Source organism: Astatotilapia calliptera, chromosome 1, assembly GCF_900246225.1.
Source record: "Astatotilapia calliptera chromosome 1, fAstCal1.2, whole genome shotgun sequence".
NCBI classification, from domain to species: Eukaryota; Metazoa; Chordata; class Actinopteri; order Cichliformes; family Cichlidae; genus Astatotilapia; species Astatotilapia calliptera.
The window spans coordinates 19359593-19384349 of NC_039302.1; the positions used below are offsets into that span (position 1 = coordinate 19359593).

At 39.4% G+C, this 24757-nt stretch overlaps 3 protein-coding genes across 3 annotated transcripts; all 3 read right to left on the reverse strand.

Annotated features, from left to right (window-relative positions):
* Positions 1-1318: 1318 nt before the first annotated feature.
* On the reverse strand, positions 1319-3288 carry clec3a (C-type lectin domain family 3, member A). The gene is made up of 3 exons (XM_026166290.1): positions 3144-3288; positions 2973-3059; positions 1319-2015 (listed from the first exon to the last, which is right to left on the reverse strand). Exons 1-3 carry the CDS (start codon positions 3268-3270, stop codon positions 1618-1620), a joined length of 612 nt encoding a protein of 203 aa, XP_026022075.1. The 5' UTR covers positions 3271-3288; the 3' UTR covers positions 1319-1617.
* Positions 3289-6807: 3519 nt separating this feature from the next.
* Positions 6808-18728, reverse strand: vat1l (vesicle amine transport 1-like). The gene is made up of 9 exons (XM_026168134.1): positions 18245-18728; positions 17563-17692; positions 17121-17336; positions 16793-16935; positions 14704-14807; positions 13988-14043; positions 13654-13848; positions 9647-9730; positions 6808-9116 (listed from the first exon to the last, which is right to left on the reverse strand). The coding sequence occupies exons 1-9, from the start codon at positions 18457-18459 to the stop codon at positions 9018-9020; spliced, it is 1242 nt and encodes a 413-aa protein (XP_026023919.1). The 5' UTR covers positions 18460-18728; the 3' UTR covers positions 6808-9017.
* Positions 18729-21307: 2579 nt separating this feature from the next.
* Positions 21308-24406, reverse strand: bola3 (bolA family member 3). The gene is made up of 4 exons (XM_026168147.1): positions 24245-24406; positions 24003-24126; positions 22600-22688; positions 21308-21963 (listed from the first exon to the last, which is right to left on the reverse strand). The coding sequence occupies exons 1-4, from the start codon at positions 24311-24313 to the stop codon at positions 21898-21900; spliced, it is 348 nt and encodes a 115-aa protein (XP_026023932.1). The 5' UTR covers positions 24314-24406; the 3' UTR covers positions 21308-21897.
* Positions 24407-24757: the final 351 nt, after the last annotated feature.

Here is a 24757-nt window from a genome sequence, read left to right on the forward strand (position 1 = left end):
AACACAGCAGCCCTGCAAAAGACTGGCGAACTGTCTAGGGTATACCCCGCCTTTCACTTTACTAGCAAACTAGATAAGAAACATGCATAGATCAGTAAATATGCTACAAATATATTATGACACACCATTCTAATCTGACATTCCATTCAGTGTTATAAAATATAAATATGATTGTGTAATTTGTATAAAATACAGATGTTGGCACTCATGGTGTCCTCGGCAATGTTTGTGCAAAGTTTCAAGATTGGTCCACTTGTCTAGGAGGAGATAGAGAACACATAATATATACACTATAGTCATTATAGTATGACGATAGCTGGATAAAAGGTTAGCAAAAGGGATGGATGGGTTGGTACACATCAGTTTTGGCCAGCACTCAGTCTACAGAAAAGGGGTGGAACAGGTGTTTAATGGGGTCCCAGCTGCTCGTTTTTGCCTGGGGCTCTCTTTTAGAAATGTAATAAAGCTGTCTCCATATACCGCAGATGTGAATTCATCATTTTTTAATAGCTTATTGTGGGGAGGGATATAGGTGCTCATTACAGATTGAAGATTTAGCACAAAAAGAGGGAGAGAGACATAAATGTCCCTGCCTTGAACCGTGGTTAGTCGCCATCTCAACCATCTCAGCTGGCTGTGACTGAAGAGCAGATGTGGCGGACAGTGACACAGTAGTTGCTGAACTCTCATCTGTAGATTGTTAAACTGGTGTTTTGTAGTTAGATGACCAAAAATATTTTTCCTATAACCGGACATCTGCACTGCAGTGTGGCAGCAGCAATTCGGAGCAAACAGGGGTAAATATTTGACATTGTCACCTCACGAAGGTTCAAGGTGTGATAACGGCTCTATTCGGTGTCACTGCAATAAAAAATCTGAAATGTTGAGCACAACTGAGCCTGCAACTCCAGTTTTATCACAGCCCTGCTGTGTTGCTCAGGCCTCTTATAGATTGTAGCCAGGAAATGTTTAAACGTTACTCAACATTCAGAACTGCTTGTGCTACTTTTTTTTAAGTCAGTACATTTTATGACTGTTGTGCAACAAGGGTCCCTCAAACATGTTACATTTCCCGATAAAACAAAATGTTATCATTTTGTGGGTTTTGTTGCAGTTTCACACCAATGAATGTGAAACAGTCAAAAATACTTCATGAGAAGTTGAAGTGTGCACCGAGGAACTTTCTCATACTTATGTATGGAGTTGCATTAATGTAAAGTGTAAAATGATGAAATTAATAGACTAAAGCTAATGTAGAAAAGTAATGGTGAAATGAAATCATTTCCAGGAAACAACAGAAGCTTACATTTTTGTTTATTTCAGTGAAATTTCACTCATAATTTTTAATTTCATGATCTGCTCAGTCGATGTCCAAGCCATTGGGAATTGCTTCATGTGAAGATAAAGTTCTTGTATCACAGAGAACTCATATAAAATCCACCTATAGTTACTATTTTGAATATTAGGATTGTTTTAGAACCCAATTAATAACCACAGAGAAAAAAACTTCCTATCATAGACACAAGGGTTTGTACAGTTTTAGTCAAATAAACCTGCATCAGTGATCATCAAATCGTCAACATCCTTTTATTTAATTTCTTCTTTCCACTTCTGGCTTCAGGGAATGACATATTCACAGATGTACTTTTTCAGGCTGCGACACACCTCATCATACCACTTTCCTTGTGCAGCCACTGAAAGAGCAACACAGCTCTCCCTCTTCGTTCCTGTGGGCTGCTTCTTGGAGCGATCCCAGTTAAAGAAGCGGACTGGCTGGCTGTTGACATCGACATACTCGCCTTCTTTCACTATGTCTGCCACACCGATCCAGAAGTCCTTAGACCCGGGAGCACTCCTCTTTGCATAGTCTCTCAGTTCATTGTTTTCCAACATGTCCCGCGGTGTTGCAAGAGTTCCACCTTGTGCAATGCAGTCTTCATTTGCTTCATGGTAATGTTTGGGTTCCTCAATTGTAAGATAACACTTTCTATGAACTTTGATGCCCCGGAGACACACTGAAAACACAAAGCATTTACTTCATGAATTAATGAATGGTAAAGTAACACTATAAACTAGTCCCATCAAATTACATTGCAAGAACTATTCATGTAACCATCATGCAGCTTGCAAGTGAACCTGTTACTTTGCATTTAAAGGCTTCTTGGAGTGTTGCTGCCCTCTGCTGATAAGCTGGCACCATAAGGTTCATTCTACAATTAGGGGTACGCTTCATGTCTGCAGGCTGTATTGATCAATTTCATTAAATATTAATTTCAAGAAATTATCAAGTTTATATTCAGGCACATTTCTCTTTAATTAATACAGAAAAAGTCAACAGTTTTCATAATTTATATAGCAGAAAATTGGTATGCTATATCAGAATTAGCCTTTTGAGTTTGTGTATTAATTTAATTTTTATTTCTTCAAAGTCTCTTCTAACCCATTGATTTTCATTAAATCATTCACTTTGTGTTCAAGAAATCCTTGTTAAAGATTTAAATTCCTTCTGTTGAGGGAATTTGAAATGGTCAACTGTAACTTGACCTCAGTAGCTGATTAAAGAATAATTTGCTCTTCAGCATCCTCAGCAGCCTCTTCTCGGCCACAGAAAATCCAGTGCTGTTCTCAGACTTCAGATTTTGAAATCAAATAGGTGGAAAACCTCCCAAGAGACTCGAGGACTTTCTATGACACTGCTAATATCTGACAAAATATTGAATTTAAACATTAGCACTTAAGCAGCAGTTGATGGATTTTACACACTATAGGAGTATGTTGTGAAAGCGTCTCGATTATTATTTTTTCTTCCTTTTTTAGTTGATATGAAATGTGCGTCAGATTACAGAATCACTCTGACTTTTAAACTCTGGCTATTAAGTTATAAATGCAGCACTGTTCACACTCTTGCTCGTCTTACTTGTCTGTACATTAATATTAATTTATCAGGAATGCAGAAACGCTCTCACTAATACCTGTCTGCAGTGCCTGCATCTCTTTCAGAGAATTGACCTCCTGCCACAACCTCTGGAGCTGTGACATCACATCCTCCTCCTCTGTAGCTGCACAAGGAGGAGACAATTAAGAAAAAAACACACACACACAGGTCAGATAAAGCCATGATTTGATAGGATTTATACAATTACCTCCAGACTGGCGAGGTGAAACAGCCTTCCTGGTGCGAGATGGACCGCTGTTGCAGATGTGGAGCAAGGAGAAGCTGAGGACGAGGAAGACAGGGAGGCCCAGGCGTGCCATGTCTGCGGCCAGCATACAGGACACAGTGGCCCACGTTGTGCTGCTGTGAAAGAAACCAAAAGCTCTGCAGGCTGCTCAATATATACAGGTCCTCTGTATGCCTTTCCCTGTATTGGCTCTAAATGTGTTTGTTTTTGCCCAGACATCAGGAGGAGGTGAGGGAGGTTAAAAAGGGTGGAGGCCAATAATGATTTCCTTGTGTCGAGTTATTTTTAGATAAATATTTACTTGGGACAAGGTGCGCTAAGAAGCATTCACTTTCATTTCACAAACAAACCTGAAATCCATTGACTGCTTCAATACTACAGAGTGTTCTTCCTCTTTTCACATGTTAAGTTTGGACGTAATCAACTTGAGACTTGAAAACTTATACCACCTCTTAAGTGTCAAATGATGCAGCCTGGCAGTGAATTATCATTGTGCTCAGGAAAGGTTTAACCAACCACTTCAATAAATTTAAGCAACTAAATATACCTGGTACATCAATACAGCCTAGCTCTAGGCCTGTTTCAATCACAGGGACAGTTATGCAATATTTGAACATAAGGCTGCTATTAGAAGTCCAGTTTACAGCTTTAATGCAGGCGAGTTATTTTTAGAGGGAGATGTATACAGATGGGAGTGGGAGCTAAATAAGAAAAAAAAACTATTGGGCATATTTGCTCAATATAGCTATTCAACTGTCAAAACCAGTTCAAGCACGTTTTCCTATTTTAGAATCTCAAACTGTTTTTTTAATAATACATCCACCCCTGAGTGACATATTCTCTGGAATAATGCATTCCAATTATTTATTAAGAAATTTAATACATATAGATGCATATATGTCAACATGATGCGGCGAATGTGTGAGAAACAAACAATCCTACAAAATGAGCTTTTATAGACTTGTTGCTTAGTGGCAGGAATAAAGTTGTGCAAGCACATTAATGTATGATGTTCGAATGCAAGCTACGTAGCAGGTTATTTCTGGTTTGACTAATAATTGCTCATTGCTCAAGACCAAATGTGTGTGAATCTTCAAATAAGGCGGCGTTTGCAGCAGTTTTGCCTAGAGTGCACTCCTGATTCTGACCAAACAAACTGGGGGGAAATCACAGCAAAAGCCAAAATGAAACGGAGTAATGTTCGACCACCATCGTCATTAGACACAAGCACCATTGTCCTCCTCTGAGATCCATATGTTCTTTAGCAACACAACTGTGTTTCAGCTCTCTGTTTAAAGAGAAATCCCTGATGCTGTTGTCATCTTGTGCAACACTGAAGGCTTACAAAGAATCTGATTTACTTGTATGTCATGAGTTTTGTGTTTCAGATTCCTGTTAATATATTTTGATATTATGTTTCAGTTTTTGTTTTGTTTTGGGGGGGTTTTTATTCCTTTTTCTATCCTGGTATATCATGAGTATTATTATTTTGAGTGTAGTCCCTGCTTTGATTTCATAGCCATCTCCTCATGGGTTTCCCTGTAAGTCCCTTTCCCCTCTTGTGTACCTTTTTCTTCTCCTCTCGGTCATCCGGTTACTTCCTGTTTTACTTTCAAGGTGTTTTTTACCTGCAATTTTTCTCCTTTGTGATTCTCAGCCCCACCTTGACTGTCTTCACTTGTCTTGATTAGTTTCAGCTTTGCCCCGATCCCCACCTGTTTCCTGGTAGTGTATAACCCTGTGTTCATCTTTGTTTGCAATGTTCATTCCTTTTTGAATTTCTTCCTTGGTGCATTATTTACTTTCATGGTGTGTTATCCTGCTGTAGACCATCAGATGGGTACACTGTCGACATTAAGAGATGGACACGGCGTGGTGTTTAAATGATGCTCAGTTGCTACCAAGAGGTCGAACATTGTGCTAAGAAAATATCCCCCACACCATTGCACCAGCAGCAGTCTAAACTGTTGACATGAGGAATGCTCTCACGCTGTTTACACCAAATTCTGACCTTACCCTTCAAATGTCACAGCAGAAATCAAGAGTTGTCAGACCAATTCAATAAAATTTTATTTATATAGCACCAAATCACAACAACAGTCGCCTCAAGGCGCTTTATATTGTACAGTAGATCGTACAATAATAGATACAGAGAAAAACCCAACAATCATATGACCCCTATGAGTAAGCACTTTTGGTGACAGTGGGAAGGAAAAACTCCCTTATAACAGGAAGAAACCTCCAGCAGAACCAGGCTCAGGGAGGGGCGGCCATCTGCTGCAACCGGTTGGGGTGAGAGAAGGAAGACAGGATTAAAGACATGCTGTGGAAGAGAGACAGAGGTTAATAACAGATATGATTCAATGCAGAGAGGTCTGTTAATACATAGTGAGTGAGAAAGGTGACTGGAAAGGAAAAACTCAATGCATCATGGGAATCCCCCAGCAGCCTACGTCTATTGCAGCATAACTAAGGGAGGATTCAGGGTCACCTGATCCAGCCCTAACTATATGCTTTAGCAAAAAGGAAAGTTTTAAGCCTAATCTTGAAAGTAGAGATAGTGTCTATCTCCTGAATCCAAACTGGAAGCTGGTTCCACAGAAGAGGGGCCTGAAAACTGAAGGCTCTTCCTCCCATTCTACTTTTAAATACTCTAGGAACAACAAGTAGGCCTGCAGTGTGAGAGCGAAGTGCTCTAATAGGGTCCTACAAGGTCATTAAGCTAAGATGGTGCCTGATTATTTAAGACCTTGTTCGTGAGGAGCAGGATTTTGAATTCAATTCTGGATTTAACAGGAAGCCAATGAAGGGAAGCCAAAACAGGAGAAATATGCTCTCTCTTTCTAGGCCCTGTCAGTACTCTTGCTGCAGCATTTTGGATTAACTGAAGGCTTTTCAGCGAGTTTTTTGGACATCCTGATAATAATGAATTGCAGTAGTCCAGCCTGGAAGTAATAAATGCATGAACTAGTTTTTCAGCGTCACTCTGGGACAGGATATTTCTAACTTTAGAGATGTTGCGCAAATGGAAGAAAGCAGTCTTACATATTTGTTTAATATGTGCATTGAAGGACATGTCCTGGTCAAAAATGACTCCAAGGTTCCTCACAGTGTTACTGGAGGCCGAGGTAATGCCATCCAGGGTAAGAATCTGGTTAGATACCATATTTCTAAGATTTTCAGGGACGAGTAAAATAACCTCAGTTTTATCTGAATTAAGAAGCAGAAAGTTAGCGGCCATCCAGGTCGTTATGTCTTTAAGACATTCCTGCAGTTTAACTAATTGGTGTGTGTTATCTGGCTTCATGGACAGATAGAGCTGGGTGTCATCAGCATAGCAGTGAAAATGTATGCTATGTCTTCTAATGATGCTGCCTAAGGGAAGCATGTATAATGTAAACAGAATTGGTCCTAGCACTGAACCCTGTGGAACACCATAATTGACCTTAGTGTGTGAAGACGACTCTCCATTTACGCGCACAAATTGGAGTCTATAGATATGATACAAACCACTGCAGCACAGTACCTGAAATACCTACAGCGTGCTCTAATCGCTGTAGCTATTTCAGGCCAGGCAACATTTTTCCAATCTCACATTGTCTAATTTTAGTGAGCCTATGTGAACTATATCCTCGTGCTCTTAGCTGACAAGAGTGGCTCCCAGTCTGTTCTTCTGCTGCTGTAGTGCGGCTGCTTTAAGTTTCAATATTGTGGACATTCAGAGATGCTCTTCTTCATACTGGTTGTAATCAGTTATTCACATCTGACATGAACTAGACATTTTCACCCAACAAAGTATTTCTGAAATAGTCAGCCCACCTGTGACCAAAAAGCACGAGTTCAAAGTCACTTAAATCACCATGTTCACCATAATAACCATATCTAGATGCCTACATGAATGGAGTTGCTGCCATGTGATTGGCTGATTAGACATTTGCATTAACGAGCACCTGAACACGAGTCAAAATCGCAAGAAATGCTTTGCAGATAAATTTATTCAAGTAAACAGAGCAGTGCTCAAAGAAAGTACACAACAAAAATGTGACAAAAATATATCACAGGTAAACCATAGTTTGAGGAATTTTGTGAACACACTACAGTGCTGAACAAGTTGTACACATTTCTTTCTTTTGTTTTTTTTAAACGAGGCAATATGAATACACATACAACTGTCTCTCTCACGCACACAGACACTAACAGGGACATTGAAGGCATCGAATTTTAGATTTTCTTCCCCAAATTGTCTAAATAACGCCCTAAATTTCAAGTCTAGGATATAATTTATCTGATCACTTTAGTAAACCCATTGAACATCTTCTCTTCACTGTTTATCACATTCAAAGCATGCAGTGTTTACTCATAACTTTTAAGCTACACATTGACTAGTTTCTACTTTTTTCAATTACAAAACACTGACATCCTGTGTTGTTTTTGTAGATGAGCCTAAAATGATGAAGGATTCAGACAGCTAGCCGATACAAACACACCGAGTAAGCAAGGTAGCGTAATTAGAGAAATTGAAATAGTGTAGCAGATTCTCACAAGTTTCAAAAATAAAATCGTCTGAGTAGGTGGGTGTACTTGCAGAGTAAAGGCAGAGCTTGCCATACTTAACTAAAGCGCTGCACAGTGTTCCTAAATCAGCCTCATACACGAGCTCACTGTAAAAATACGACGTCAGTTATGGAGTTTTACGGCACTTTTGTTGTGAGGCACCAGCAAGTAAACAACTTTGGTCAGACAGGCAAGCTAGAGACTCTAAATACCTTAAACTGCAGTCTGAGTCCGACTAACTACTTAATGCTCAAGAAAAACCAGGATTTTGACGCAGGTATAAATTGAAATTTGTCCTGTTCTACTCAAGTGTTTACAAATCTGTTCATGGTTTTCTGATCGGAAACAATAAATGTTACAATCGTGGTGTTACACATTATGTAAATTCTGAATATACAGTTCAGTGGGAAAAATAAGTCCAAATCCCTCTTATTACATGATCCAATGATGTTTTTGTTTTTTTTAAACAGATTACACTTCATTTTCCACCTAAAAATAACTTTTTGTTTGTTTGTTCAATGTGAACTGCACATAAGGAATACATTTCAAGTATTTTACACTTGTTTGTAGCTCAAAGGCACTAGTGATCCCATAATATAAGGTTGGCACATTAGCATAAAATGTCATGCAAATATCTACACTCAGTCTTTTCTGCCTCTCCTGGCTTACATATTAGTTAACACAACAAAGGGATGCACTCCCTTGATCGGAACAATTAGAACACTGGGGTCACTTTCTCAAACCTATTTCAGCTGTTCGCTTTTAATTCTCACAGCCGAGCACAGAAAAATACTTCTTTTTTCCCCCTGTGCTGTGAAATATTTAGAAATGTTTCCTTGTTACTATTTGACACTTAGGCGCTTTACTTAATCTATTTCATGGGGTGCTAATCATAAAACGAGAATAGCAGGTCGGCAGGTTTAAATGCTTATGTGGTTTGCTGTTAATTTAATAAACTGTGGGCAGATGCAGTTAACTATAAAGTGAACACAAACCTATTCATATTATTGGCTAGCAGGTAATTACTTCATAGTACAGCATATAATGTAACACTGTGTTGAAAATGGCTCTTGCACATTGTGGCATCCTATCCTTTGCTTAGACTAATCAATTGACACATAATAGGAAACGGACAAGAGGCACTAAAGTATACTGCACATACATACATTCATGCATACAGCACATGCACACAAACACACACGACTGGGGTTGTGTTGCTCTGGTGAAACTGTGCTGCCTCTCCAGTGTCTCTAGGTGTGCTGCAGTGGGATTTTGTCGGGTCTAATGGATAAAAGGCATTCGCTCCTTGCTGTCGTTGTCTCCCTCGGGCTCCTCTTCTTCCTCTCCTGCTTCACTGGTCTCCGTGCTGTCGCTGGCCATCTACAGATAAAACATTTTTTACTGCCACCATTAACCGTTTAGTGGAAACAGAGGTGGAAATAAATGTGAGCTGACATCAAATCACACAGCGAACTCTGCTAATGGGCAGAGGATGGGCTGACATGACAATGGAAATGAAGAGGACAGCAGGAAATCCAGCTCTCACAATCCTGACATGAGAAGAAAATGTGCAGTTACTTATGTGGTTTGCTGTTAATATATATATATATATATTGTTTTACTACAAATGCCACTTTGTATGTCAGCTAGCAAATGAAGTGTGAGAAGAATACCTTTTGCATTTCTAAAAAAAATCATTTTCATTATAGATTTTCTTAAAAATGTGGACTTGGAATTCATATTTATCCAATTTTGCATCCAGACAATCCTACATAAACTACAGTAGGCTTGAATATAAGACCGATCCATACGGAGAAAATAAAACTCTTAACAGCCATGTCTGTTTATGTATGCAGTCTGTCACCTTTTAAAAGAGAAAATGTCTATATAGCAATAAAAGCCTTTCGTACCAGAGGGGTGGGAGACTTCTCAACATCCAGAATGAGTTTTCCTATGTTGCCTCTGTCATGAATTCTCTGCATCGCCTCTTTTACCTGAGAAGAAAACATAAGTTTAACCTCTTCTTAAAAAGCCGCACAGATCTTATTCTCAACATGTAAAAAAAGCTGGTTTAACAATAAAAGATCTCTAACAGAGAGACTGCTGTAAAATTGGATTAAAAAAAAAAAAACACCAGCTGATAAAATTTCAAAATCACAAAAAGATTCAATAATTTTCTGCAGATTGTAGACACGGGATCCATTTTTAGCACAGCTATATTACAGACTTCCTGTGCGAGGAAAGTTAATGGCCTTAACGGTGACAAAATGATGCTGACTCACTCTGCTGGCTGATATTTGACATCACGCTGAACACCTCACTGATGCAAGATCTATAGCAAGAGATTGAATTGAAAATCTGGCAGGGAGGGACAGGCTCTAATAACAGATACATTAAGAATAACTGTTTCTGCAGTCTTATTCCAGAAATGGTTTATTCTACACTGCAAAAAATCTTAGTCACATTCTGCAAAATAAATAAAGTCTCAGACCACACCTCCTAATAACCTGGCTCACTGTTATCCCCACATTCAATAGCTACAGTAGATAGAATTAAAATAAAATAAAGAACAACCCTTCTAGGAACTGAACCAAGGACTCCAAACTCAATTAGGCAGCTACATCTATAGCACACATTATGCAGTCTTCAGAGATAAAATGTGATGCTGTGCACTACACTGCAGAGTAAACCATAGGTGACCTATCACGTCTGTGATATAATAAAGGACATCATGTATCAACATGATAGGGCTCTTAAACTATCTTTAAATGAAGATGAGGCTTCTGCCACTCGGCTGTCTGTGGAAAAATACCATGACGCGTTCAAATTCAGCAAAACCCCTGAATCCGGTGCTCCTGCTAGGAGAGCAAAACTGAGTAAGACAGTGAGTCAGAATCTTTTAGGTTTGTGTGATCTTTACTGCCAGCTAAAGAAAATCAGAAATAAGGTGTGTATTGTCGGTAGACTGAGGCAAGCGGGCTGCTGCAGAGAAATCCCTGTGCACATCATCAGCGCCTGTAAACAAAATCCCAGAACACTAAGCACTGCGTTGTGGCGAACTCTACAGCTTGCATTCAAATGAAAATAATTCAATATCCAGTCGTGATGCAGCAGTTGAGGCAACAGTTTGCCATGCACTGACAAGGCTCCTGCAAATGTACACTGTTTTCGAAAAACCCACACTTCATATGCTGTCATAAAACATCACGCTCGTGTTCACCAACACGGCCTGGGAGCAATAAGAGGCACAACATGTGACAACGAGCGACGCTTTCCGGTTCCGTGTTGCCATCCAGCAGGCAAAAGGAGACCAGAAACAACGTTTATGAACGACTGCTAGGCCATTCAGTCATCATTATTTATTTTGCTGTGACAGCAACTTACTTAACAGGTTAAAGAATCAACTCTGTTAGGCATGGTGCTACTGATAAAAGGGCAAAAATAAAGTCAGACCCACCACAAAAGATTACCATGCCATATCATGCACTCACGCAGACGCAGCTGAGTGTATGCCTTTGTCTGGAACCCGTTGTGTCACAGAAATCAAGCCAATAGGAAAAGTGGGTCATAAACCTGTACAGCACTTTGCTGTTAGGTAGCAACTTTCCAGAAGAGGTTGGGGGTTGGATAAATTCCGCTTACATTTTGAGCGAATTAGGTCTCTGTGCATAATGACCAATTTTCATGCAACGTGGGTTCGATTTTGTTTTTCAGGATTTTTAATAGCATTCAGCGTAGAAGCTGTACAATATTTTCCTGACTGAAACTAGCAGCGATTAGAAAAACTCCCATTATTCTGTCCCAGCCATGCATATTGTCCAACTTCTCATTCCGGAAAGAAAGGTTGCAATGGTCAGCATGTAAACTAACCTCTCCTTCCAGGCATATAAACAACCGAGGCAAGCTGTGCCCCTGACACTACATCCCACGCTATCCTCCCCTCTAATGAGATTCTTCATGGGCAATGGTTCCAGTGAATAGCCTGAACAATCTGCCAAAGTAATGACAACAGTGCATGGAAAGTTTCCCATGAGAAATCATTTCACAAAAATATCTCTCCGACTGTAGACAGAGTCTAGAATAACTTACAGTAAGCTTTTTGTGATTATTACTTACACTGCCTCTGCTTTCATCTAAATTCCTGAGGTATTTTTCAGTATGAAACAAAGTCCAAGGATAAACTTTCTGCTTCTTTTTCCAGTAACCAGAAAATCAGTGGACTGGGGTGGCCATGGCTCAGGAGATAGAGCAGATTGTCTACTAATTGGAAGGTTGGTGGTTCAATCACTGCCTGCTCCACTCTGAATATTATAGTATTCTTGGGTTGCTCCCATTATGTTAGAGTGAAAGTTAGATGTTGAAAAAAGGGCCCGTTTTTTAAAGTGCTTTGAGTAGAAATGCACTATACAAAAACCAGTCCATTTAGTCTCAAGTCCCCAGCTGCAGGTTCTTCATTGATTCTGGTGTTTGTTAGGTCTGAAATGGTGCAGAGGTAAGTCATTCAGAGCTGCAAGGCTTTGCCGAATTCATTAACCTACAAGAATATTAAAAGTGCAGCTTTTCCACCCCACAGGTGCAGAAAAATGAATAAATCAACCACCATCTGTACAGCCCACACATTCCTTGTTTGCAAATGGTTTAATTAAGCAAATAAGAGAAAACAGCTGTGTCCCCATCTTTGTGTATCATTTAACTACAGACGAAAAACACAGAACTGTTCCTGCCTTACTCCGATCCCCGTTTTACTGTATCCACTGCAGGTACACGTGGACATCAGAGGAAGGATCACAAATATGAAAAAGGGGTTAAACTGAAGCTGTTCTCATGAAGGAGCCCAGCAGTGGTCAAATGCACACCGGCTAAACCCGCATCACAAGCCGGAGCTTTTATGGATAAATATGGGGATTAAGTGGATGAATAAGCATGATGGCCCTGCATACAGTTAAAGTAGTGAGTGTGTGTTACCTTGTATAAAACAAATCAGTGCATTTTCTGTTATTTCGGACCATTTTAATAAACAGAAATGATTATTATGCTTGGACAACTAAAACCCCCAATTAGCAAACTTGCTTTATAAAAAAAAGTATTTCATTACGATGCCGGTGATTGTCCTTTGGCTTGGATTTAAGCGTTTTTGGGGGGCACTAAAAATTCTTTTAGGCAGGAAAAACCCTGTAAGTAGCATAGGTACGCTCTCTTAAAGTGGTACTTTTCCATTAGGCTTATGTACCAATGGGGATGTGAGCCACAAATGCCCTTGTAAAAATATAGCAGAGCGAGCAAAGTAAAAAGAGGAAATCGAGCATAGATGTGGTAATATTCATCTGTCTGTAAAATTGCCTATGTGATGGAAAGAGTCTGGTTTTCAATGCTTCAATATGTTCTACACACAACCAATTGTGACAGTGTATTTATGAGTCTCTCTTTTTCCAGTCATGGGTCTTCATTTACTACTGATGTTCCCCTGAACTCAAATCCCTTTTAAATGTTGCACAATGCAGGAAAAGACTGATCCGGATCTCTTAATGTAAATATCAAATTATTAGAGGAAACATGCATCTACTGTACAAAGGTTCCTGAGAAACTGAATGATCACAGTTATAGGAAGACTTAAAGAGTCTGTAGAAATCGAGTGTCAAGTGCTTGATGTATGGGCTGTTTGGCTTTTTGTGTTGGTGTGACATAATAGTTGAACAGGAAGATTCAACCTACCCACCATCTGTGGAAGAATGTCCAAGGACAGCTGACAACGTTCAGCAGCGACAAACAACACATTATATTCTGTCCAGGATGTTTAAACCAATTCTTCTTAAAATCTTTTCTGGCATCTCGGATTGCCCGACGTGATCGGGTCATTTTTAATTTGATCCTCATCGATCTCTGTGTCTTAAACCCTCTGATTACTTCAAGTTCTTACCTCCTCCAGCGCCCAGAGGGAGTCCACTACAGGCTTGATCTTCTTCTCTTCATACAAACACAGGAGTTTGTCCATCACTGATTTCACGAGGCCACATCTCCCTTGTTTGAAGAGCAGGTTGAGGAGCGAAAATCCAGCTATGACTTTGTTCTCTTCGTATAGCTTAATAGGGTTCACCTTCTCCACCTGCCACCACTGTAAAAACAAATAAACAAGCAAACGAGGGTGACGGATGTGTGCGTGCGTTTCATTTCCTGTGACTTATAATTGATTGGGCAGTTACAGGGTGTAGTTTCCTTTCAAATATTGATGATAGACTGCATCTCTGACTCACAGATTTTGCAAAGCTGAAGAAACTCTTTGTTTCCCCAGTTACCATGTTTGACGCGCCTGAAAAAACAAAAATAAAAGGATTTCTGTATACTGGACAGAAGTGACTAGTCAATAATTGGCAGCCATGAAGCATGAAGGGAGAGTGGGGGAGGATCAGCTGGCACCTTTAGCCCTTTAGATCTGTGCAAGTATGCCTTTGCACATTTTGAGTATGGCTGCAGATAATGAATTAATCTCTCTGTAATCATGTTACTTGATTCATGAGGCTTGACAGAAGCTAAAGTAATTAACGGAGACCAGATAAGACTGGTTGCTGTGAAGGACAATACATTCAATTTGCAGGCTCTGGAGTATATATTATTCAAATGACACTCACTATTTTGCGACTAGATCTGTGCCACTCTTATGGGTGTGTGTAAAAATTGAAGCTGCAGCAAGAAGACAGATAGATTGCCATGAGGAATGTAAAACAGCTACTCGGGCTCTGTGCAAAAGTAACAAAATCCAACTAAAAGTACCTCTAAAGCTTCTTTAATCCACACGCAAACTGGTATAAAAATCTCTGCGTGTTCGTGCCAGACTGCTTTTTTGGGCCAGGGAATTTGACTCGAGAGTGAGACTGTACTTCTCAATATTTGAAGTAAGATTTAAAATGTAGTTATTTTGACTTTGAAGCGATACATTTTTGCACAGTAAAGGAATACATATCATCCCCACCATACAGGATGTAAGTTCCCAGCGGCTTCAGCAAACTCAGGCCTTTGCCTGTGTTCTCCCCACACAGGCAGTCAAGCACAATGTCCACTCCCTCTGGAGAAATCCTGAAACACCAAGAACAAAGGGACAGTTAAAAAATATTCAATTGAGCTAATAAACATGCAACATGCAGAGATTTAAACACTTCATTAGAACCAGTAAATTATTTGAATGTTGTCTCATAAATGAACAGATTATTTTAAACACAGATTTGAGCTGAAACATTTAGCCTCGATGGTAAGATTAGCAGAAAAAAGATTTGGACACATTTTGGACAAATTTGAATCGATTTCAGACATAATACTTTTTTTTGCCTTTTTAATGTAGTATTCCACTTTTGTCTAAGAAAACAAGTGATTTAAGGAATGGAGGCAGTTATATGAAAGGTTTCTACTCTTACTGAGCCCGCAAGAAACTTAGACGCTACAAGCCACATTCACACAGCACTATATTTTATCTGTCACCCCCACATTCATTTTGGGGTTAAGCATCTTAACGTTTTGAAAGGCAGACCGGAGGAGCTGCGGATCACACTACCCACCTTTCAGCCGGCGGATAACCCACTCTACCTCCTGAGTCCCAGTCACCCAGATTTAGAAAGCTCACAAGGGTAAAAATATAACCAGTAGATTAATCTAAAATCCAAATAACAGGCAACATTCAATTACCATTAATCAGTTAAGCAACTAATTGTTTCAGCTTTACTGAAAATGTCATGAAGAATTCGAGCAGTTGAGTTAAAGTACAGTGAAAGGCAGAGATATGACTGCACTGGCTTGTTTGTGTCCACAAGCACTAAATGTAAACATGCAAAACATACTCTGTAAGCATATATATAGATATATGTATATATAAATATATATATAATTTATTTATATGTGTGTGTGTGTGTGTTTTCAGCCTGTGATTCATGCTGGAGCAGCTTCAGGTTTTGTCTAATCATGGATTCATAAGATAAGGAGCTTGGTTCTCTGGAGTATTACTCTGAGAAAAAGTTGCAGCCCACGTTTTCTTATACAGGGATTATTGATGTGTTGCAGTGCCCACGTAGCTCCTCATCGGTAACATATTTTACACCGTGTTACAAAAAGTTTCTGATCTCATCGCACACAGAATCAGCCAGTGGAAAAAAAAGGGCCATAATGAGACTTTTTAGAGTACGGTATATGAAAGAATGAAAGGCATGTTATTATCAAGGGGACATTAAGTCCATACTTTCTGCCTTGTGGCCCCAAACACCCGGCTGGCTGAACAGCTTGGTGGTCTTGTGATTCTCATGGTTTTTTGCCTTTTGTAAAAGGGCTAATTTAATTGTACTTTGCACTTGATCCTGAGAAGAATGTGTGGACCAGTGAGATGAAAGGCATATTAATCCACTACCACTGCTGACATGTATGCAGAAAGCACTCAACATCATTTCCTAATCAAGCCATTTGCATCTGTAGGTACTACAACGTGGCAAATATGGATTTTCATACATCATACTAATGCGCATCTACCCTGTTTCTAGTATAGCCACAGATAATTACTGCCAGAGCTCTGTGAAGCAGAGGAGGCCGTTTGGTGATGAAATAATCAAAAGCTTTGCATCATCGTTAGAACTACATGAAACCTCCGCAGATTAATTGTAGTAGACCTGTGGCATACCGCATCCAATCCCATGAACGTTTGCAACCAGCGGTTTCTTTGTAGCGTAAACCGTCTCTGATGTCAGTGTAACGTGTAAGAAATCGCTCCTCTGGCCTAATTGGCTCAGCTGTTCCACATTGCCGCTACAGACCTCCACCCTACACAATGCTGCTGCTTGCTGAGATGAGCTGTGAGTTGCCATGGTGACCACAGCCACACATGACCAATAAAGCAAGCAGTAACATCTGCATCCTCCAGCAGGCCTCTTACCCTCTGTTAACTAAGCGTTGTCACGTTAGTTTAAAGGGGTAACCGGCAACATCTTCACCTGACTACATCTCCACATTCAGTCTTGACTCAATGAGTGAATGTTGCCAAAATTTGTCAAAAAGAAGTAAAACCACTTACACAACACACTTACTTTTTGACTTCTTGGATGTAGTCAACATTTCTGTCAAAGAGGTGAGCCACGGAGTCTCTAATGGCTGCGTGTTTGAAACACGAAGCGATCCCAAACACAGTGACATTAGGCACGGTGGAGCAGAGCTGAGCCACAGCTTGACCCTGAACATAATAACAGTTATAATAATGTATCAGTGCCCGAGAGCACAGAGGATAAGGAAAGCAGACATAAACATAAATCATACCACGATATAAATAGCACTATTAACAGCGGGGATTAAACATCAATTCCATATGTGTGCATTTGTTTAGAGGGTGTGCACTAGTCATATGAGAACTGGACTTACTACACCACCTCCTACTGAGTGGACCAACACTGACATCCCTTCTCGCAGATTGGCAACCTCAAAGAGCATCATATAAGCAGCCACAAAGTTCAGGGAGAAGGCTGCTGCTTCAGCGAACGTCATTTCATCTGGCATCTTGTAGACAAAATCCACGGGTGCACAAACCACCTCCGCCCAGGCGTTGTAATTCACAAAAGCCATGACTCTGTCGCCTATCTGAAAGAAACATGTGAGGGAAGGAGGTCAACACACGGCAGACACTAACGTGAGCCCGTCATGTGGCAGTAAATGTCATCAGATTATGAATTAACAGCAGTATATTTCTGATTGTTACACTTACAGCACTTATTGCAATCTGCATCCTCTCTAGTTTTATTGGTGTACTTCTCTGGCAGCATGTACTCATAGAACAACTGCATCAACAAGCTGTAATTACACTAACCTCAAATCCCTTTGTGTTTTCACCCACTGACTCTACTATTCCAGAGCACTCAAATCCAGGGACAAGAGGGGGTTTGGGGGGATTATCGATAGTCCCCTGACGTACCATCAGGTCCAGGAAATTCAAGCCACTGCAATAAAGAATAATTCTTGTTTGTTTACACTGGAATCCATCTGATTCGATATCTGGATGACGACCATGACCCTGAACAGTCTCTAACAGCTTTTTAATATCAAATATTTAGCATGAGGTGTTAAGAGATGTAGGGATTACCCAGCACTGTTTATTGCATTATTATGAGCAGTGAGTCACAGGCTTTTCCTCTGTGGATAAACAGTACACTTTAATTTTCCCAATGTCACACTGCTAACACTGGCAAAAGCTCAGCTGCAACCTGGGGAAAAATGACTTGCTCAATATCTTGTAAACAAGCGCTTAGAAAATAGAAAGTGTGACATAGAATGACTGGAAACTGTGGCATCAGATATGCTTGTTATGAACATCAGCCACCCAACCTCCTGTACCAGAAAAGACCTGTGGATTCATGACTGCGAATTTCTGTGTAAGCCTTGTTGATCAGCGTTTAGACTTCACAAAAGCACCATGCAACGTGGGAGTAAAAGACCAGATCAGACCGCAGCTCACAAGTACAAATGAAAAACACTGACACCCTCATATTTACCATGTTTTCACGCGGATCTTCACTTCACCATCCTGAGGCTCGGGCATTGCCTTCTTGGTCACCCTGAGTTTGTTAAGACCCCCAAAACCTGACAATATCACCGCTCGCATTTCTTTGGCATTGCCAGACGTCTCCACGTTGTCTATTTCTTTCTTCACATTTTTGTCTATCATGTACTCGGTTTCCTCTGTCATGTCTGCTCCTTCTTTAGCCATGTCGAAGACCAGCTGCTCTGCCTCCCCGTTCCTAGTCGAGAGTGATTTGGGCGTGCAGCCGGTGCAGCCTGCACACAGGCAGGCGCTGTATGGACGGTTATCCACAGTGGAAGCTGAATCCTCATCATCTGCAAGCGACGTGCACTCACGCAGGTTTAAAGTTCCAGTATTTTAAGTCTGACAGATGGCGATTAATTCAACAAAAAAAACTTTGCTATTTCAAATCAGGAAATTATTTCATCCTGGTGAATTATCCTTCCTTGCGCCAGTACGACTTATAAAGTGCACCATCTGGTGGTGAAGCGCCCGCAAAACTTTTAAGTCTGATGAACTCCTTCAGATGCCCTCGGCAGCACAACCAAGTAGGATATAAATAAATAATCGTTAACCTCATAATAAAGATTCAAAGTTTTATAGTTTAATGGGATGTTTTCTTTTATTCTCCTTTAAAGGGTTAAACTATAAAAATGACCAGAGGAAACAAAACAAACAAACCTGGAAGAATTAGCGAAGAATTAACAACAATCAATCATGGTATGCATGATTGTGTGCGAGTGCAACATTCCTATTTAAAATAATGTATTCGTGACTTGTAGACTTGAAGTTTCTTCGAGGCTATAATTTTTTTTTTTAAATTTGGATACATTTAATACATATATAATACATATTCTTTTACATCCCTCGAAATCTCTGTTTAAATTAACTATTAAACAGGGCTAAACGATGTTTAAATGACAATATATAATAAATAAATAACTAAAAGACAGATTTTTTAAAAATTGATAAATCTGTCAAAATTGACTTGAGTAACTCAAAATGTCATATTATTAGTTTATTAATAATAATAATTTATTATTTATAGATACATAACCCCAAATTCTGAGATTAAAACCTCAAAAAAAAATTTTGAGGGCAAAAAAAATCTTTTTTCTCCTATTCGTAAGTCAAGATTGAGATAATAACCAAAAATTTGTAGATCATATTTTTTCCCCCAGTGATGGAAACAAGATTCTGCATTTAAAGCTCGTGAATTAATTTCTTAATTTGTATATCACACGGTTGCAACCTAAAAATAAGGCTTTTATTATGACTGTAAAAAAAACAAAACAAAACAAAAAAACCCAAAACAAAACAGTGAAAAGCATTTCACTATCAGAATCAGAATCAGAATACTTTATTCATCCCGAGGGAAATTAGGGGTTACAGCAGGCAGCACGCTAATGGCGCATGCGCACTCACAAAGGAACCTTCTGACCAACTTTACACAAACATCACATTGGGCAGACATGTCAGAAGGTAGGCTGATAGGAAAAAAAACAACGAAAATACACTACATGAGGTAAGAGGAGGAGAAAAAAAACTCCACTCAGACTGAGCTCCTAGTGGGAGAACAGTTTGATAAAAGAAAAAACACCTCAGCACAAAAGCACATGACTATCAATACACCATAGAAACACGAGACAAGCAACAGGGGCGGGTAAAGGGTAAGAGAGAGCCGGCGTAGACAGCGCATCCGGTCCTGCAGCATCTGTGCTGGTCCAGTTGACTGCTATCATCCCCGGTAGGGCACAAGCATCGAAGGCGTTGGAAAGGGAGGGGGATGAGTGAGTGCTTATCAGTGTAAGTGTGTGTGTGTGCGTGTCCATAGTTTAGCTGAGACAGTGTCCTTCGGCCTATCAGGCTAAGTAAACAGTCCTCCAGCCAATCCAGGTGTCCTTCATGGGGCGGGAAGAATAGTCATCACACAGTCGTTATCAGGGAGTTGTTTTGGTGGGCTCCAGCCTTGGGCCTGCAGCTGGGGCCGTGGTGTCCAAATACAGAGGACACTATGAAGTCTTTATGGCTGGCTGAAAAGGTTTATAGGCCTCTCTTAGATATGGATAAACATAGATTCAAGTAGCCTGGAGTGGTTCAATGTCAGGTGCTACAATTAATGAGAAACTAGCAAAATGCTAATTTATCATATTCTTTAACAAATTTTGTGTGTTTGCTACCTAACACAAAACCTAATATGTAAAAGTAAAAAGCCTTTTCGCAATAAAAATTAATAAATCAGGTGGTGTAATATTTCTAATGTTTTGAAATTGACTTCTAATTTTCTTTGTAGAATAAACTCCATGGTCATGGAGAAAATAACTTCATCAACTGTTGCCAAGGTTACGGTGTAACCCTGTAACCCTGGCAACATCTTAAAACAACCTGCTGACGCATTCAACTTCCTGCATCATAAATTGCTACACTCGCTCCTAATTTTATCGTAACTGTTTTCTTTTATAAACGGACCTCTTTGCAAAAGGTTTAATCTAAAATTTCTCAAACACAAAAAGAAGCCAATGATATGTGCCAAGCATAAATAAATAATAAAATGAAAAGTTATTATAAACGTTACTGCTTACTACACATCCTGAAGAAGCCAAGACGCCATAATAACACTTGTCTAACATTCACTTTTTGTACTTCTTTGAATATCTGAGCTCAAGAACATGCTAGCTGCTAACGTAGCTAACTGCGGCAGCCTGCTTAAATAACAGGAAACTCCAAAAAGGAGCGGAAAGATTTTCAAACAGATTTGTAGAACTACAGATCAGAGCGATGAACTTCCATTACTCAGCTATACACTGGTTCAGCTGAAATGATTTAAGCCTATTGTTTAAGGCTTCCACTTGCTTTCTGCCATCATTTTTCAACATTCAACAGCAGCAAAGATGTTATGAAAAACTTCATATTTTCACTTTTAATCCTCAGCGTGATTAATATTAGATTAATTTGACAGGCAGTAATAGTGAGCGCATTTCCTTTTTTATATAAATTGATTTTTTTTTAAATTTAAGCAACAAAAAGAAAACAGTCAACAAAAGTAGCTTCCTTTTATTGCAAGGTACATTAGAAAGGAATAGGTAGCATAAACACAGGAGCAAAGTACAATCCAATGCCAGTAACCAATTTTGAAATTAATCATCTTAAGCTAGACGGTAACACAGACTGTGGTCAGAGTTAATGACATTGCAAACTAATGCTCCATAAACAGATCCCTCCCCAGTTAAAAATAGAGTCTGTAGCTATTCTCCACCATTACGAGACTGCCCATTATTACACCAGCATCACCATCAGCCCTCAGGAGACCCCACAATGGGAAGAGCCTACATGACTTGACACTTTGCTAACAATTTAGCAGGCCATTTTGTACGTATCACAGCTTTCATTGGTTCAATATATTATCTTAGAGTACATGATAACTCACTTAGCAATCATGCATGTTTCACACTGTCAGTGTTTAACTGCTACAGATAAGGTCCTGTGCGTTTCTGCCACTGGTACATTAACATCTATGTCACAGGATTAGTTTAGTACATAACAGCTTTTTTTCCTCCCAGTTGTGCATTCATACTAGAGAGGGTGAACAAAGGAAAGGTTTGTGGGCCAGAAATAGGACTTTTTCTAATGTTGTGGGACATCAGTGAATATTCGTAATCCATGCATGTTTTGAATCTCATCTTTGAGTGCCTGTGGAGGACAAGACATACGCAATACTTGTGATTAAAATATCAACTATTGCAAATATAAACTACAAGTTTTTGTTAATTGAAGCCAAGACGACAGACTTAAAAGAGGACATGAAACACTAGATCTATGGAGGTTAATTTACCTCATGGAGTGCTATACAAACCCAGACACTGCAGCTAACAGATGGATTTTCCCATTTCAGTGCCGCTAGCCAAATAATGAGAGCCAAATACTGCTAGAGACAAGACGGTAAAAGTGGACAGTATATCCTTGGTTTCTTAACATAAAACTCATTGTTATACCCAGGGGCAGCACAAACCTGATCATGATTCTGTCACTGGTTAGCAAACATAAACTAATGTAAGACTATTAGCTGCAACCCAGTGACATCACGTTCCATACTAACAGAAGATGGTGCTAAACATATTTAATCCAGCTTCACAGACAGAGTTACATCTATGTCAGTTTTTGAGAGCAGGGCTCCATGATGTAAATTATCCTTTATATGTGTAGCGTTTCATGTCATCTTTAAAAAAAACAAATAACAAGCACATACAAGGTTCAACACAGACTAAATAAAACATCAACAATTTTAGATTTAATACATCAGTTTAGACAAGGTTTCTAGGGGTTTACCTGATTGACTAACTGGTGTTGCTGAACAGTCCTTTTTCCTTTAAACTCACTGGATTCTATGTGGATCTCATACATGGCCCCACAGCCACCTAATAACAGAACAGAAACACAGAAACAGAGAATCTTATGACTTGCTTTGCTTGTTTGTTTGCTTCCTTGGCTTTCAGAGTTTTCCTCAGTTCAAATGCACGGCTTCAGGGAAGACCTACATGTCCTACCAGGCAAATTCAACATAGTTGGGATTTCTTTGCATTAGCCGATTCTGCAAACCTAAAACCATATGAAGTGGGTGGGTATCATGAAGGCAGTTAAAGACTTAACCTGGGCTTTTTACTCCAAGACATCTAAAAAGTGGTGTCTGCTGCATCATTTGAGTCTTTAAGCCTTTTCGAATGGTTGATAAACAAAACAACAATAAAAAACAAGGTATCAGAAAAGGGCCACATTATTGCTACAAAGAAGTTGAGAATAATACCACAGAAAACCAATTATTTTTGTGAATTTTGACTTGATATATTGATTTTATAACTCCATGTGCTCTGTGTGTAGTTCAAAAGTGATACACACATCAAAGGATAATCAATGTAATCAAGTCTGACATCGTCTCGCAGAGGGTATTAATAAGTGGGTGACCAGATGAAGGTGAAGTTAATTTTACTGACTGATTGTTCTTGGTATTAAATGGGCTACAAATACTCTAATCTGTTGGATGTTATTTGCCATCCATCAATTTAAAACAGACTTAGCAGCAGAGTACAACCAGGCAAAAACAATAACTATATATAACTAATATATATATATATATATATATATATATATATATATATATATTTTTTTTTTTTTTTTTTTTTTTTTTTTAAATAGCATATTTAAGATTGAAAACGTTAAGCTCACAAATCCTTTAATCCTGCATCGGAATGCATCCCTCTGAGGGTCTTTTGAGTTAGCTGACTCAAAAAGCTTCAAATCAGTGATAATGGGTATCACATGATATAAACCAGGGGAAAGTATTTATCCACAGTGTATGTGCAAATAACAGAAAAGTTTACACAAAATTAACAAATCAAATACCACCAACCAGAGTTAAAAGGAGCAGATCGGTTCCTTACAATAAAAGGAAATAAGGGTGTTGCTAATAAGCAAAGAGAGGAAAAACATGTAATCCTGTCAATCTGGGTGATGTCTTTGTTTTTAGCACCGTCACTGCCTGTCAGTAATTCCTCATGTGGCAGCTGCACAGTAGATGAATCCTTAAAAATTTACTCAAGGTCTGACACTGCCCCCACTGTGTATGAACCAAAAGTTTTGTGTAGCTTCATTTCCAGCCTTGTCATTTCCCACGTGTTAAGCCGTGCTCCCGTCTTAGGCGGATCAGGATCATTTCCGCGGATTTAAGTGTTTACCTGATATATCCACAACTTTGAGTGACGAGGCTGAAGGGAACTTCTCCTTCAGTATCTTTGCGATGCGGACCTCCCCGTCGGTTTGCGTGGACAGAGGTCTTTCCAGCTGTCCAGTGACGGCAGTCTGAGGAGGAGGAGATGAGTTTAAGTTCAGCAGACAGTTTCTGCAAACTGGCGGCTAGCATTAAGCTAAAGCTTGACCCTCTGAAATGCACTGCTGGTACTGCTAAAGGTGTTTTAACCTGATTACTGCGCAGAAGACGGAGTGCAGACACCACAGCGCTGTTCAAACTGCGACTACAAGCAAACATTGTGAAAACGGAGGCACAGCTTGATCAGGGGGAGTTTGTGAAACACACACCGGTTACTTAACTGTCATGGCCTCAGACAGCGCGGTCCCTCAAATATGACGTCACACATCCGGGTCACAAATCACTTTGGGTTTTTTAACACATTTGAGCGCCCTAGTTGTTGCTATTTCTAATATTGCCATGGTATGAATATAAAATTAATATTTTGAATGAATACAAGATTCATACATGTCATTTTTAATAGATTATATGTTATGTATTAATACTGATTGCTATGAAGGTCATACGTACCATTTAGTACAGTTCTCTTTTCAGTCTTACATTTTATTATTTTATTTTATCATTCTTATAAATAAAATTATACATATTATTGGTTGTATGTGTTTTTAAAGTCACTATTTCTATTTTTATTCTTTAACAATCATGATTATTTTCTGTAACACA

Excerpts from the sequence above, each read along its gene's own strand:
- clec3a (XM_026166290.1), bottom strand. The coding sequence starts at position 3,270 with ATGCTGGCCGCAGACATGGCACGCCTGGGCCTCCCTGTCTTCCTCGTC. Across the intron at positions 3,060-3,143 it reads TTCACCTCGCCAGTCTGGAG|CTACAGAGGAGGAGGATGTG; the intron begins GTAATTGTATAA and ends CTCCTTGTGCAG. Across the intron at positions 2,016-2,972 it reads GATGCAGGCACTGCAGACAG|TGTGTCTCCGGGGCATCAAA; the intron begins GTATTAGTGAGA and ends TTGTGTTTTCAG.
- vat1l (XM_026168134.1), bottom strand. The coding sequence starts at position 18,459 with ATGGCTAAAGAAGGAGCAGACATGACAGAGGAAACCGAGTACATGATA. Across the intron at positions 16,936-17,120 it reads ACTCAGTAGGAGGTGGTGTA|GGTCAAGCTGTGGCTCAGCT; the intron begins GTAAGTCCAGTT and ends TATTATGTTCAG. Across the intron at positions 14,808-16,792 it reads TACATCCAAGAAGTCAAAAA|GATTTCTCCAGAGGGAGTGG; the intron begins GTAAGTGTGTTG and ends TTGGTGTTTCAG.
- bola3 (XM_026168147.1), bottom strand. The coding sequence starts at position 24,313 with ATGTTTGCTTGTAGTCGCAGTTTGAACAGCGCTGTGGTGTCTGCACTC. Across the intron at positions 24,127-24,244 it reads GTCTTCTGCGCAGTAATCAG|ACTGCCGTCACTGGACAGCT; the intron begins GTTAAAACACCT and ends CCTCCTCCTCAG. Across the intron at positions 22,689-24,002 it reads CAAAGTTGTGGATATATCAG|GTGGCTGTGGGGCCATGTAT; the intron begins GTAAACACTTAA and ends TTCTGTTATTAG.